Source organism: Haliotis asinina, chromosome 14, assembly GCF_037392515.1.
Source record: "Haliotis asinina isolate JCU_RB_2024 chromosome 14, JCU_Hal_asi_v2, whole genome shotgun sequence".
Lineage (NCBI taxonomy): Eukaryota > Metazoa > Mollusca > Gastropoda > Lepetellida > Haliotidae > Haliotis > Haliotis asinina.
In genome coordinates, this window is record NC_090293.1 from 8,600,001 (window position 1) to 8,613,949 (window position 13,949).

General features: G+C 41.2%; 2 protein-coding genes across 3 annotated transcripts in view; one reads left to right on the top strand and one right to left on the bottom strand.

The window, feature by feature from the left end:
• The window catches only part of LOC137261852 (tetraspanin-8-like), a 16,789-nt gene extending 12,695 nt beyond the window's left edge, over positions 1-4,094 (top strand). For both annotated transcript variants that reach the window (XM_067799654.1, XM_067799655.1), the window contains exons 3-6: positions 1,026-1,100; positions 1,983-2,018; positions 2,380-2,448; positions 2,861-4,094. In XM_067799654.1, the coding sequence (XP_067655755.1) occupies positions 1,026-1,100; positions 1,983-2,018; positions 2,380-2,448; positions 2,861-2,905 (225 nt within the window). In that variant the 3' untranslated portion in view covers positions 2,906-4,094. The remainder of the gene's footprint in view (positions 1-1,025; positions 1,101-1,982; positions 2,019-2,379; positions 2,449-2,860) is intronic.
• Positions 4,095-11,657: 7,563 nt separating this feature from the next.
• LOC137262198 (probable G-protein coupled receptor 19) lies at positions 11,658-12,863 on the bottom strand. Its single transcript, XM_067799993.1, has one exon. The coding sequence runs from the start codon at positions 12,861-12,863 to the stop codon at positions 11,658-11,660; it is 1,206 nt and encodes a 401-aa protein (XP_067656094.1).
• Between the last annotated feature and the right edge of the window lie 1,086 nt (positions 12,864-13,949).

A 13,949-nucleotide genomic window follows, 5' to 3' on the forward strand; every position in this document is an offset into this window, starting at 1 on the left:
ATTGTGCATGACATCCACGCACATCGTGACAATCCTGATCGATAAAACCGTTCAACATCATTTTGCTTGCATTTGGTCAAGCATGATCTTCTAAAACATTCCAGAAACAATGTGCAGCCTAAAAATGTTCGAGTTTACATATGTGTCCAAAATTGTAAGTTTCACTTTCAAATTTCATTTTGCGTTTCTTGTTTCGAAGAGTGCATATATACTCATGGAAACATATTAGGCAACACGTGAAACACATACGGGAACAAGTGTTCCTTTATTCTTTTCCAGGTTCCTCCACAAAGTATATACTAGTTTGCACTTTGGGGGGACTTCTGGAAATAAACAAAGGGACACTTGTACTTTCATGTGTTCCCGTTTTTGTTTCTGTGAGTATATTTTCACCAGTGGCGTAGCGCATGCATCATTCTGTTCGTTATTTTCTTTCGTTGTTTCTTTACCAATTTCACACATTTCTCCAGAAAGGCTCTCCCAAATATAGACTAGGACTTGTTCAGATAAGACTTAGTTTTGAAATAATAGTATGTGAAAATAATAAGATTAGAGAAAACATATATTTACATCATTGTTCCATCTTTACATTATCATTGCATGATTAAGATCAACACTTACAATGATATCCACCACACTGTGCCATTTCTGTAAACAGAGATACCTACATGAACTTTCTTATTTGCATTTTAGACCCGTGAAGGTCCCGGGGTAGAATAGGCCTTCAGCAACCCATGCTTGCCATAAAAGGCGACTCAGCTTGTCGTAAGAGGCGACTAACGGGATCGAGTAGTCAGGCTCGATGACTTGGATGACACATGTCATCGGTTCCCAATTGCGCAAATAGATGCCGTTGATCACTGGATCGTCTCACTATTTGCATATTGACCGTTAACCAGATTGATGTAACAGATGTTTATCGTATGCTGTCCTAACCTTACTCAGAAACATATGACAAATTGTAACACAATGGATATACATTGTCTTCGCGTAGACATTCTAGGGGTGACCTGTCTATGTTTCAGTTCTCTGTAACTTTGTTCCTCATCTTCATCGGATTACTTGGAGCTGGAGTTACGATGACACTCAACAGGGAACGTGTAAGTTAATCACAGTTTTAGATCACAACCATATCAATGTGTTCGCTGTATAAACAAATAATGGGTTTTCTCACATATACGGTAATGTATATAAAACTAAACAGTCTTACGAACCAGATACATTCACGACCCTCTTGATGCACTAAATAAAGAAGACATGTTGAACGAACCTGAAGAATGCAGAGGGGTTCCAGAAAAGAACTCCTGGTGAAAAGCAACTTTGTGGATTGAGTGGTCAAACATGGTTCTATTTGTTTGTTGTGTGACGCCGTAAGGCTGTGTTGTGGAAATGATCGAATCTGGACTAGACAATGAAGTAATGAACAATATGATCTTCTACCTTATAAAGTGGGATATGATGACATGTGCTGAGTACTTCAGCGAGCCTGACCACCCGATCCCGTTAGTCGACTCTTACGACAAGCATGGGTGACTGAAGACCGATTCTAATTCATCTGCAAGAACCCATGCTTGTAAGATGCGAATAACTGGATCGATTTTTCAGGCTCGTTAACTTTTTTTTACACGTGTCATCGGTTCTCAATTTCGCTGATCGATGCTCATAGTGCTGATCACTGGATTGTCTGGTCCAGAGTCGGTTATTTCCAGTCCGCCATTATATGGCTGGGATATTCCTGTGTGTGGCGAAAAACTAAGCTCACTCACTTGATGAGGGATGGAAGCCCGAAGTGATCTCAGGCTCTTACCAATAACATGAAACATGGGTCTTGTGCTGACAGACCAGAGACACGATGAGGCAGAATTCTTCAAATACACGGAAATGGAGACAAACGAGAACCAAAAATCAATTCCATAGTAGTGCAATTTATCATTTTCACGTTATTATCTTATGAACGTGTGTTGATGTATTTTTGTTTGTAGCTGTGCAATATTACCGAAACCGGAGAGACTGTGAAGGTTAGTTGAAAAAGTTGTAATCGGTTTTTTTTTGTCATTCTTAGGTAGCCTTTTGAGCCCAATAAGAAATTAATCACTCGTGGTTTTCGTGACGCTAATAATTGGCTAGCCATTAAATAAGCGTGTGGGGCTCGGTTATTGAGAGACAGAACATTTTGGGTTCACTGCTTCTGATCACGAGGACGGTCTCTGTATGAGAATGTACCAATCACTGTTTGTAACATCTCACGATGATTATTCTTTCCAATCATTTCAGGATCAAATTGGTTTTTTTTTGTAAACGTTTGAAAGTCTAAGGCAAAGTATTTCACTCATCTTCGGAAAACACATTTTTAGCATGTAAACTCGTTCCATTGAACAGGGCTGCACGGGCTTCATGAGTTACATTGATATTGTGGCTGGTGTGTCGATCGGGTTCTCCCAAGTCATGGTAAGTTCAAACAATAAATGTCATCCGTCACTCCGTCATCTCATCGGACTCTTTTTACCTGTATTTAAGAAACATCTTGTCTCCAATTAATATGGGATACACTGTCACGTCCCGATCTCATTTACGAAGGATCCTGATGCATGACGTAGAATTGTATTCGTTACATATTTACTATGAGTTTTCGCTAGGAAAATTACAATATTACACTGATGACTGGCCGGGTGGTGTGGGGTATGGAGTGTGTGTGTGTGTGTGTGTGTGTGTGTGTGTGTGTGTGTGTGTGTGTGTGTGTGTGTGTGTGTGTGTGTTTGGGTGTGTGTTTGGGTGTGTGTTTGGGTGTGTGTTTGGGTGTGTGTGTGTTTTCAGGATGAACAGTCATTAGACACAAATTACTTTTCTCTCTGTCCCACAGATTCTAGGCATGGCGTTCTCATTGACATTCCGATGCACAAAGTGATGAAAGAAAGATGGGAAACAGCATCGGATGGCCGTTATGTATTCATCCTTGCCTTGCAGGTGGCAACAACCACTAACTTTTTCATACAGATTGTCTCAGGTGCAACTCTACAGGACGAGGAAAGCCTTACTCATTTTTCGCGGACACATGGTGTCACAACTTTTCAACGAACCAAGTGCCAAAATAAAGTGTCGCATAAAAAAATTTGAAATTATGCTTTTGGGGGACCGGAAGTGATTGAACAAAATAACCGAACGCTTTCTACGCACCAAAGGCATCTTAGTTCTGTGTCTGTTTAGGAGACAGAAAAAAACATTCAAAATGTCCACACTAAGCCGTGAACAAAGAGGTTGTGAGTTTCGTCAGCTCTCAGTCATTCTTGATTGTCAATGAGGCACTACGGTCTTTCGCTGTGCATCTCAAATAGTCTACCTCATTTGATTCCCTCTTACTGATTCTGTGCATGCAACTACCAAATACTCTTCCACCTCGAGCTGTAGGTAGATACGTGTTCTATACATGTATCAGAAATCGGGTAATTGTGGATCCTGTGTCGGTATATTTATATAAAACTGATGACATTGTTGTTTTATGCAAGTGATACTTATTCACGATTTAACGATAAACAACCAATTGTAAATTACAATTCGACAAAAAGTCACCACGAAATCAGTGTCAGCATGAACGACACATGACCTGTGAAAGAAAGAAATTAGTACAAATTTAGTCTCGACCAACACTAAACATCAAAAAGTACCGTGTTTGGCCTTCGTGCGAATCACTGAAACTTAAAAAGTTGCCTTCCCGCGAATAAAACAGAATAGCCCACCCTTTGTCGTTCTGGCTTCGATCATCTCTGTAAATACAACAAGCTTGATTTTGTCAGTATACTCTACACTAACTTCTTCAGTTGTATGAACTTTAAATCATGTGTGTATTTCTGCTTATTGTATATGTTATGAATGTTTTGGAATGTTAATGTTTGTTAATGTGTATTCGTATTAAAGGCCACACGACCCATTGTACATATTCGTTAAACATTCAAAGCAATTTAACAATAGTTTAGAGTTTACAGTTCTCCTCGTTCTTTAAACCTAGGGAAAATTTATTTAGGTAAATTATTGATGATTTTGGAGTTTGGAGAATTGAAGAGTGAATACATTGTAATTAAATATGTAATGTCCATCGTTTTTCTGTGGAATGAGTTCTTTTCTTATGTCTGTACATAGAGTGAAATCGTACAATTCATGGCGCTTGTGATTTGCTTCATAACGGTGATCTACACGGAATCGTCGCATCTACTGCAGTAAAAAAGTTGTCTATCCATACAAAGTGTGCCTCCTCATCATACCAACCTCTAAATATTACTAGGAGCTGTTGTGACACCTTGTGGCTCAACGCTCACGTCACTGATAGCAGTTCATGTCACTTAATTCTGTCATAATCCCGGCTTCACTTCCTTGTGACCCCAGGAGATCAGCGTTAAATTTTTCTTCAGAAACCCATGCTGGTCGGAAGAGGCAGCTGAATGATCAGGCTCGCTGACTTGGTCATCACGTGTCATCTCATCCCATTTCCGCAGTACAGTGCTCATGCTGTTGATCACACGATTGTCTGGTCCAAACGTGAACGCCGCCGTATAGCTGGATCATCGCTAAGTGAGATAAAACTCACTCACTCACTCGTGTGTATCAAATGTTACACATTATATTTGGGGTAGCACTTTCTCAATGAGATACAGATTCCTATATTTTATTCGAGTCCCACCCAGAATGACAAGCGAGGCATTTGTTGCTAATTAGGACAAGCTGTTATATGCACACGGGGAAGTATGCACGTACTTGAAAGGTCACTGTGTCACTGAACTTGATCCACTGGGCGGACACAAACAAACACCCTTCATTTCCTTGTATTTGTTTCAAACACTGGTTTCACACGCTTGTGGCGTGGAAGGTTTCACACTGAACTGAAAATTGTGGCTGGCAACATGAGTGAGTGAGTGAATGAGTGAGTGAGTTAATTTTAGGTCGCTTTTAGGAATATTCCAGCAATATCGCGACACCAGAAATGGGCGTCACACGTTGTACCCATGTAGATAATCGACCCTGGGTCTTCGGTGTGATGAGCGAACGCTTTTGTCTACTAGGATACCCTCGGAAACGTGAGTGAGTGAGTGAGTGGATGGGTGGCGTTTGTTTGGGTAAATGGGTGAGCAGGCGATGTAAGTCTTAGACGTCCGCTACCAAGAATAAATTAAACATAATCAGGGTGAACCTACAATGGCGTCTTTCTGCCATTGCCAAGGGACGCAACTCTGAAAAAAGAAATTGTGTTGACTTCGGCTGATGCCAGTTTTAATGTGCTTTCTTAATTTGTCTCTGAAGGTACCATGGTACACAGTCAAACCTTAATCCACACTGTTTAATCAAACAATAATCAATCAAGAATACGTTTCACAGAAGTCCATTGAATAGTCACACTCCTAAGTAATGGCAGGTTTTATGAAGTAAATGCGTAAAGGAGGTGTGTGACTGGACAGCATTGGTAAATTTGTGAACAGATAACGTCCAGAAATGAATTAACCAATCAAAATCTAGACTGCATCTTATTGGGTTGGTCCATTTAGTTACATGCTTCGTGAAGCTTAACCAGGTAGTGCTTCCGAGTAGTATAGGTTCCTACAACATTTTGATAATCTGCTGTTAAAAAATACCTCGAAAATATTAGAATAAGGTCCGATTACTAGATAAGAAACTTTATGTCAGATCTGGCCATCATATCACAGCAAACGTGAAGAGCTCAAATGAGGGAAATGGCCGGAACGATTCATATTGATTCAGAACACTATGCCATCAAGCATGGAATATTATCTTGCCCAAGCAAGATAGTTAACGCATTGTAGATTTCAGTTTCAGTAGTATAGGGAATGATAGTCCGAAAACACTTTTCAAAAACCCCTCTAAAAAGCCTCATTTACTAAATGAGGCTTTGGTGGGACTATTAGCTCTTGCTATTATTACCCCTACTACAAAGCCACGCCATCACGTTTACCGTGACTTGGCAGGCGGTAACACTGTGCCGTACGGTACGATCAATAATTCTTCTCTTACAAACCCCCTACCCGGCCCACCCCTCAAGTAGTACAAGTTAGGTTCGTCGGCTTTCATATCCACTTTATCTATGTTGTAAGTTTTGACTGACCATATAGGATCGGTGGCTCGCTTACGGCTATCGCCCTCGTGTTCCCCCGGCTGGTATAGATACCTAACTAAGGCCCTATCTGGTATCTGTTTCTCCTTTCCACGCAATGGAGCAGACGACTCTGCTAACACTGATTTTAGTTTGATAGCGTCTGCCGGTTTCTTACCAGTGAGCCGGGTTACTTCATGGTTGATTGCCGACACCACCTCGGGTAACCTCGCTACCCATTCGGTCGATCGTTTTCCAGTGGTTGTCATTTCCCTAGCATATTGATGACCGAACAAGCGCTCAGCCAAAGTCCTATTAAATCTCTCAACTATAGCTTGGCTGCGATGGGCTCCGGCCGTGCCACGTCTGACCTTTGTATCGTGTTTGGCTAGCAGTTGTGAAACGGCACCCATGAACTCCCGTCCGGGATCAACTTGCAGCTCTGTTGGCCAAGTCAGCGGGCTGCGTTTGTATATGCGTTCTAATCCTTTGGCTACTTTGGCCGAATCTTTCGTGGTCAAGGGTTCGGCTTCCTTGTAACGACTGGCTACGTCCACTACGGTTAAGGCATACTTGTACTTGTGACACGCGGAAAGCACTATGTAAAAAATATAATAGAGCTTTCAATATCGTGGATGGGGCTGACACTACCCTTATGGCAACCAGCATGGGACTAGGGGCGGCAGGCGTTGGGTTGTTAACCACCATCGTGGCTGCACCTATAGTGCTAGGTATTGAAATAACGGCTGGGGTGGCAGGGTTGGTAGGGTTGGCGCTTAAGTTAGTATCACGCAGACTTAATCGTAAGGCATTGAAACACGACGAGATCAGGGTTCTGGCCGAAGCAAAGCTGAACACAGTGAGTGAGCGAATTTCCACGGCACTCTCTGACAGTAAGATCTCAGAAGAGGAGTTTAGTTCAATCCTCTCTGAACTCAAAAAATATAACGGAATGAAACAAGATATTCGATCCAAGTCTCGTAAGTCTGCTATCAGCGAGGACGAGAAAAAAAAGGTACATAGCACAGGGAATACAAAAAGCCCAGCAAGCCTTTATTATGAACACCAAAGAGATCGTAGGCGGTTCACGTTAAACTGTTTCATCGATATAAACATAACATAGCCGTAAGCGAGCCACCGATCCTATATGGTCAGTCAAAACTTACAACATAGATAAAGTGGATATGAAAGCCGACGAACCTAACTTATACTACTTGAGGGATGGGCCGGGTAGGGGGTTTGTAAGAGAAGAATTATTGATCGTACCGTACGGCACAGTGTTACCGCCTGCCAAGTCACGGTAAACGTGATGGCGTGGCTTTGTAGTAGGGGCAATAATAGCAAGAGCTAAGGGTCCCACCAAAGCCTCATTTAGTAAATGAGGCTTTTTAGAGGGGTTTTTGAAAAGTGTTTTCGGACTATCATTCCCTATACTACTGTTTCCGTTCCTGTTTATCTGACCTGGAATTTCGCGACTTGATCGTAGCACCACCATTTGTAGTCATACGCCTAGCTATTGACCAATCAGATTCTCTCTTACATATCGTTAGCAGGTTGTGATGTAACCAGGCTGTGTTATAGCAGTACTCGAAAACTAATAACCTTAGCATACGCTTATCATAACAAAAACATACTATCAACTCTGTCAGGATTTTGCAGGATTTTTGTCTTAAAAATAAAACGGTTGTTTAACAATCTATCATTAAACTATTGTCACAATTAACTATTTGTCATGAGGGAGTACAGGGAGGGGGACATCCAACGATGGAGACAGCACAGCACAGGTTAATGAATAAATAACTTTTTCGGCACTTGTGCACGTGCTTCTCGTATGTGTATTCCCATTATATGTTGATACCTGTGAAGATCCGGGTTAGATTTAATCTTTATTAACCCATGCTTGTCTTAAGAGGCGACGAAAGGGATCGGGTGATGAGACTCGCTGACTTGGTTGACACATGTCACCGTATCCCGGTGGCGTATATCGATGCGCATGGAGTTAGTCATTAGACAGGCATAGTGTTGAGAGGGGCGTAAAACTAGACTCACTCGCCCAATACGCGTTGAAGACTACACTACAGTACACTATTTAGGGAGAGACCTGTGAAATATTTTAATGGCGCATCCTTTCACACTATTCGTCACGCGTACAGGCTTTCTGGTGCGATGGACTGTGAACAGTGGGAGGTTTGTGTTCGATATCCGATCCCGACATGCTGTTGGTGTTATTCCTGTTTAAGAGCACATTTCCTGCTCGGCGATCTGTAACACGTCGAGCAATTGATAGCAGACCAGCAATCATGTGTATGTCGTAATTGGCGACAAACTCGACCCTCTGGTTAAGCTCGCTTACTTGCTTAATGCAGAACCATTGTGTAGGTCGATCGATCGATCGATGCATGATGTCAATCTGTGGTTCGTCTGGTCATCATTTACACATTGCAGTCATAATGCTACAGATGAAGCAAACACAATCATACACTTGACAGAATTATATTTTGAGCTCGGCGTGTGACAATAAACGACTGGAAAGTGCCGGATGATTTTACAGATGCTTCTAAATACGGCTGTGTTTTGTTTCCGTCGAATCTCTTATTGGACGAGTCCGTCGACCGCTCTGAAGCATTATCGTTAACGTTCTAATGCCGATGACCTCCAAAATTAGTCCTGCGTTGAGCTTCGATTACAACTCCAAGTGGAAAAATACCGAAATGGAAATAGCTTTTCAGGTTGTACGATATGTTGTTAATGAAGGAAAAGCATTTCACGGTGTCTGTTTATTTGAAGGTGCGCAACGGAAGCAATGAAAGACACATGAATTGATAGTGTAAGAGTTACGCATGGCTGGAGAAAGATTCGTCACACCGAAGACCCAGGTTTAATTCCCCACGTGGGCGCAATGTGTGAAGCCCATTTCTGATGTTCCTCGTGATGACACTGCTGGAGTATTGCCAAAGGCGGCGTAAAACCAGACTCACTCACCTTTATCTGGTGTTTATATGTCGAACATGGCTTATGATTGATTTCTTTTACATTGTAGTACGGTCTCTCTAGAATCCAAGAATCGAACATAAATTTTCATCAGTGTTTTGTTATTGTTTCATGACAATAGGTAATATCGTGGTCATAGAGTCATCCCAGTAAGTTCACATACATGATCTGTATGTGACGTGCATGTCCCAGTAAGACGCAGATGTCTTTAAGCCGTCCAATTTCAGTCTCTGAATGCCAGGGTATTGTCTTGTATGGAACTGCTTGGCTTCGAACCACTCACCTTCCGCTCTCCACTACACACTATGGTCAGAGTCCATTAGTTGTGGCCATCGAGACTAACATGCAGCATTCCTTTGTAAGAGGATTAGGTGGCAAGTTGGTAATTTATTGAAATAATATGTACATGTTTCCAAACGTAACATGGAAGTTCCGGAAGCATAAAATAAAGATGGTGCCTATGCTCATCAGGTTCGAATATACAAGGGCGAATTTCAGACAAACTGCATATGCTTTGTATATGTAGTTTAATATAATCTGAAATGTTTTGATAACTTCTTTAAAAGCAACTGAAAACGAAAGGAATTAGTACCTCGGTGTTAAACTACTCAATATTGTCAGAATTTACGTTTCCTAGTCAAGAAGACGGCTGTGAGCCATATTGTCAGTATATAAGTACATATTTCAACCATGCATGCATGTTAAACATTTGAACAGTGTGCGAAATAGTTTCCAAAGTTTGCTAGCCAGGCGGGTTGGCTATACCTGAAGGTTTTAGTAGCCCACGAAATACTTCACTAGTCAAAAATGTGAATGTAGACACGGGTTTCATCAATAAGCTACATTAAACTACATTAAGCTAGGACATTTTTATCAGGCCATAATCTTACGTGGTTTAAAGGTGTATTATAAAGTAACAAGTCGGAGAGAGTGATGTAATTATAAAATGACCCCGTGAAAAGTCACAAACTAGTTGGGCCAGAGATTGTGGAGAAAATTACTGTCCTGTCTGGACTTTTCCTAACCACGTACTAGCGGCCCAGCGACTATTTCGCACACTGCATGCGAATGACTTCACATTACGTCTATGTCAAAACAGTCATTTAATTTGGAAACAACTTGAACAGGAGTCATCGAAACATTATTCAGTCTTTGATGAGAAACTAATCAGTAACTAATTCTAGGTGACTAATGACTTCTTCACAATGTTTCTTGCTGACTCTGTTATCCCCTGGTTTTGTAATAACTGCCAGCAAATGTGCTAGATTATTGCAATCGGAATTAAATTATTTTGCATCATTACACATCAAATTAACCTAGGAAACACAAGCAGCAACTGAGTTTAAATATAAAGTACATACAAATGGGCAATGGCAAGATAAAGGCATGTGTCTGCATGCCATAAATTAAGTGCTTTTCAGCAGCATCTGATCTTCGTATATATTTATGAACAATTGAGTCTTTCAAAATTAACTGTTTTATGCGTCTCTAGAATCAAATTAAATCAAATTAGACAAAATAGCGCTACATATGGGGAGTCATGCTCACGTGCGCTTAGTCGAATCATGATTTAAGGCCACTATTTCTTCTGCAAGTATCACTAACGAAATGGGGTCTAAAATTTGTGCAGCAATGAAAATTGATCTCATATACAATTGCATTTTTATGGACAAAAATACTTCAGGCACTATGGTATCAAATACACCTACATATACCAGTATATGAAATAAGGCCAGTCCGACCGCCCAAGACGGGCCAGATTTCTGACGGATGGTCTAAATTTACTAGTCAGACCCAAGGTTTGGTAAAAATACATTAAATGACATGTTCCATACATGTGAGTAAATTCAACATACATTTAGACTTGAAAATTAGTGTTTGAACATTGAATCGCATGCTCAATTGACAAAGCACTGACTAACTAGACATTGACTTATTTTCAGATTTTCATTTTCTTATATTTTTCTTGATGTCTTTTAGAGGCGTTTAGAAGTTTAGAAGTTTAGAAGTATATATGACCAAGATCTTTCATGGATAAATCGTCTTTTTGATTCTTTGAAACACAATTTTTCGGGGTCATTTCAAGTTTCAAATCTGGTATAAATTCATCATCACTGTGTATTAACTTTCAACTGTAGCATAAATTCATCATTATTGTGTAAGTGACAGGTCAAGTTCGTGATGTCGCATGATTTGTGACGTTGTCATGGCACAGTTATGACATCATAGAGTCGACGTCATAGCATCAATTGTCAGTTCACCTGATGAAATGTTGTGGTTCAAAGAATTAAAAAGAAAATTTATCGATGAAAGATCATGGTTATTTTCCTTGGATTCTTGGGTCTGGTTAAGTCCATTTTTGCCCTGGTAACATTTTGAGGTTATTAGTCCTGGACCACCTTTAACAAAGCACTAAGGTGATAGCAAGTCACTGACGTAACCTTGGTTCAGTGTTAAAGAATGGGAGGTTAACCTTAGTAAAGTTTGCTTCGCGAAAGAAGCCCCTGATGTTTGGTTGAGTTTGGGGCTTATGTCATACACTGTATATACTTAGTACACAAAACGAGCTGATCTAAATATAGGTGGATGACGTAACGGAAGGAAGAGGCCAGGCACTTTTTTCCAACATGTGTGATCGATTGAATGACTTGGATGGAGAATCCTGAAGTCCATGATCGGTGACACTGGTTTCCATGATCCCAATGTGGTTTCTTTTCCCAAACGTGGATGCGTTCGTGATAGCGTAAGTGTTGCTACGGTAACAACGCATTGTAGACATGCACAAAACCTCCTTGCATCCCCGCCGAAAGTTGGAATTGTAGCATAGATAGACGAGCGGCTTCGTCACGCTATTCCCAAACATCGTCCATGCCACAGCAATATACAACGTTGGATCCGCGCGGGACGGTTTAGCCACACAGTACCACAATTGACAAACGTAGAAAGGCACATAAAACAACACGGTAAGCAAAGTCACGATTATCAGCATCTTCACGACCTTGACCTTTGTCCTTGGAACTGGGTTCATTGTCCTTTGTAGTAACCTTGATCCAAGGTGAATCCTCCAAATATGTTTGAACACCCGGATGTAGCATGTTAATAAGATTATGGATGGTACGATGACTTCGCATGAAAATACGAACAGAATATATACAATTCCAGGCCAAGATCCAGTCGAGACGTATGTTGGACACACGTTACGACCGGCACCGTCAACGTCTGAAACGACGTCGAAGAAATAGAAGCAGAATCCGCTGAAGAATGCGGCAGACACCCAACTTATCACTATCATTCGTTTGGCAGTGCATTTAGTCACTTTAAAACTGAGAGGATATATGATAGTGTAAAACCGATCTATAGCTATTGAGATGAGTGTGTACACGTTAACGCAAGGCACAAGGAATTGTACAAACCGAACAAATTTGCATATCGCGTCTCCAAGCAACCATCGGCTCGTGATAACGCGCGAGGCAATGAATGGAATACATAGCAACGCCAAAGCCAAATCGGAACAGGCCAGGGAAATGACAAAATAATTAGTTGTTGATTGAATTCTACGACTTCTGTTGATAACGATGCAAACGAATGCGTTTCCCGTTACGGCCAAGATCCAGATAACAATCAACGTGAACGTCTCGACGCCAATTTGACCGACATCACGGTCCCGTGCCAATTCACTGATGGCAGGGTCAAACTCCGGAACGTCATTAGTTGCCCGACTGGAAATGTCTTTCATGCTTCCTGTGACTTCATCAGTCTTATCGGTGACGTCAGCCATTTAGTCTGGAGACGATCATTCTTCACGAGTCTGTTGAATCTGAAAATACAAAGAAATACAACATTACGTCAGAGGTTTATGAAGATCCCGTAAAAGAAGAACATAGTGTATATATACTCTCAGTGATGATGATACTAGGTTGTCAAATTAATGAAGGAAGAGTGTGAAAAAATCCATGACCTGTCCTTTTAGGAAATATTGAATTCTACTGACATCATCGAATTCCGTTTCTTTTGAGACAAAGTGCAGTGGGCAAGATTAATAAAATAAATGGTAAATATTGGCACCTCGCTTACAAAAAATGTTCTGCTCGTGAATGAATTTCCGAGACTCTCTTTTGGTTTAGTGCCTTTGGTTTGGTACCTCCCAGCTTGTAGGCTGCCGTTGGGAGAGTACGTGGGTATACTGCAAAAACACTACCTTGACTCTGAAAGTAATGCAGAGGGCTGTCGTGTTGGGGAGTCTTCATATTCAGATCGACTTCCTGAGAGATGCTGGTGTCTCGACTGCATGTAAAACCGGGGCAAGAGATATGCTGAGCTTAGTCAGCCTGACTATTAGTGAAGCCTCATGAGACCGTTTGTACCTAAACCTATTCCCTGCGCGTGTGTATTGTAAGCTGTAAAGAATAGTAAAAACACCAGATGGGGGAGGTGTACACTTCTGAACTAAACGTACATCAGCCAGGCCAGGCTAGCCACCAGACGTTGATGTATCCATGTATCCCAGTGACCCACTGACCAGTACAAAAACAAGCCAAACTGGAGAGTGTACCTGCCCATGTATGGAGCACAGGTCTCAAGCAACACATCTGGCTAAAGTCTGCCAAAGCCAAATGTGCCAAAGCCACAAGGTGGTCGGAATATTAGAGTATTTTCTCGTTGCTTCGAGTATATTCTCACTGCTTCGAGTATATTCTCGTTGCTTCGAGCATTTCGAGATGCTTCGTATATTTTCTCGTTCTTTTCTATTTATTTTCTTCAGGTTTCCTTCACAAATAGCATATGTAGAGTGTTCGCAAGGAGACTTGAAGCAATGTGAGAGTACTCGAAGCAACGAGAAATGAATCTAAAGTAATTGAAATAA

Bases quoted from the DNA above. Each gene is read 5' to 3' on its own strand.
- LOC137262198 (XM_067799993.1), bottom strand. From the start codon at position 12,863: ATGGCTGACGTCACCGATAAGACTGATGAAGTCACAGGAAGCATGAAA.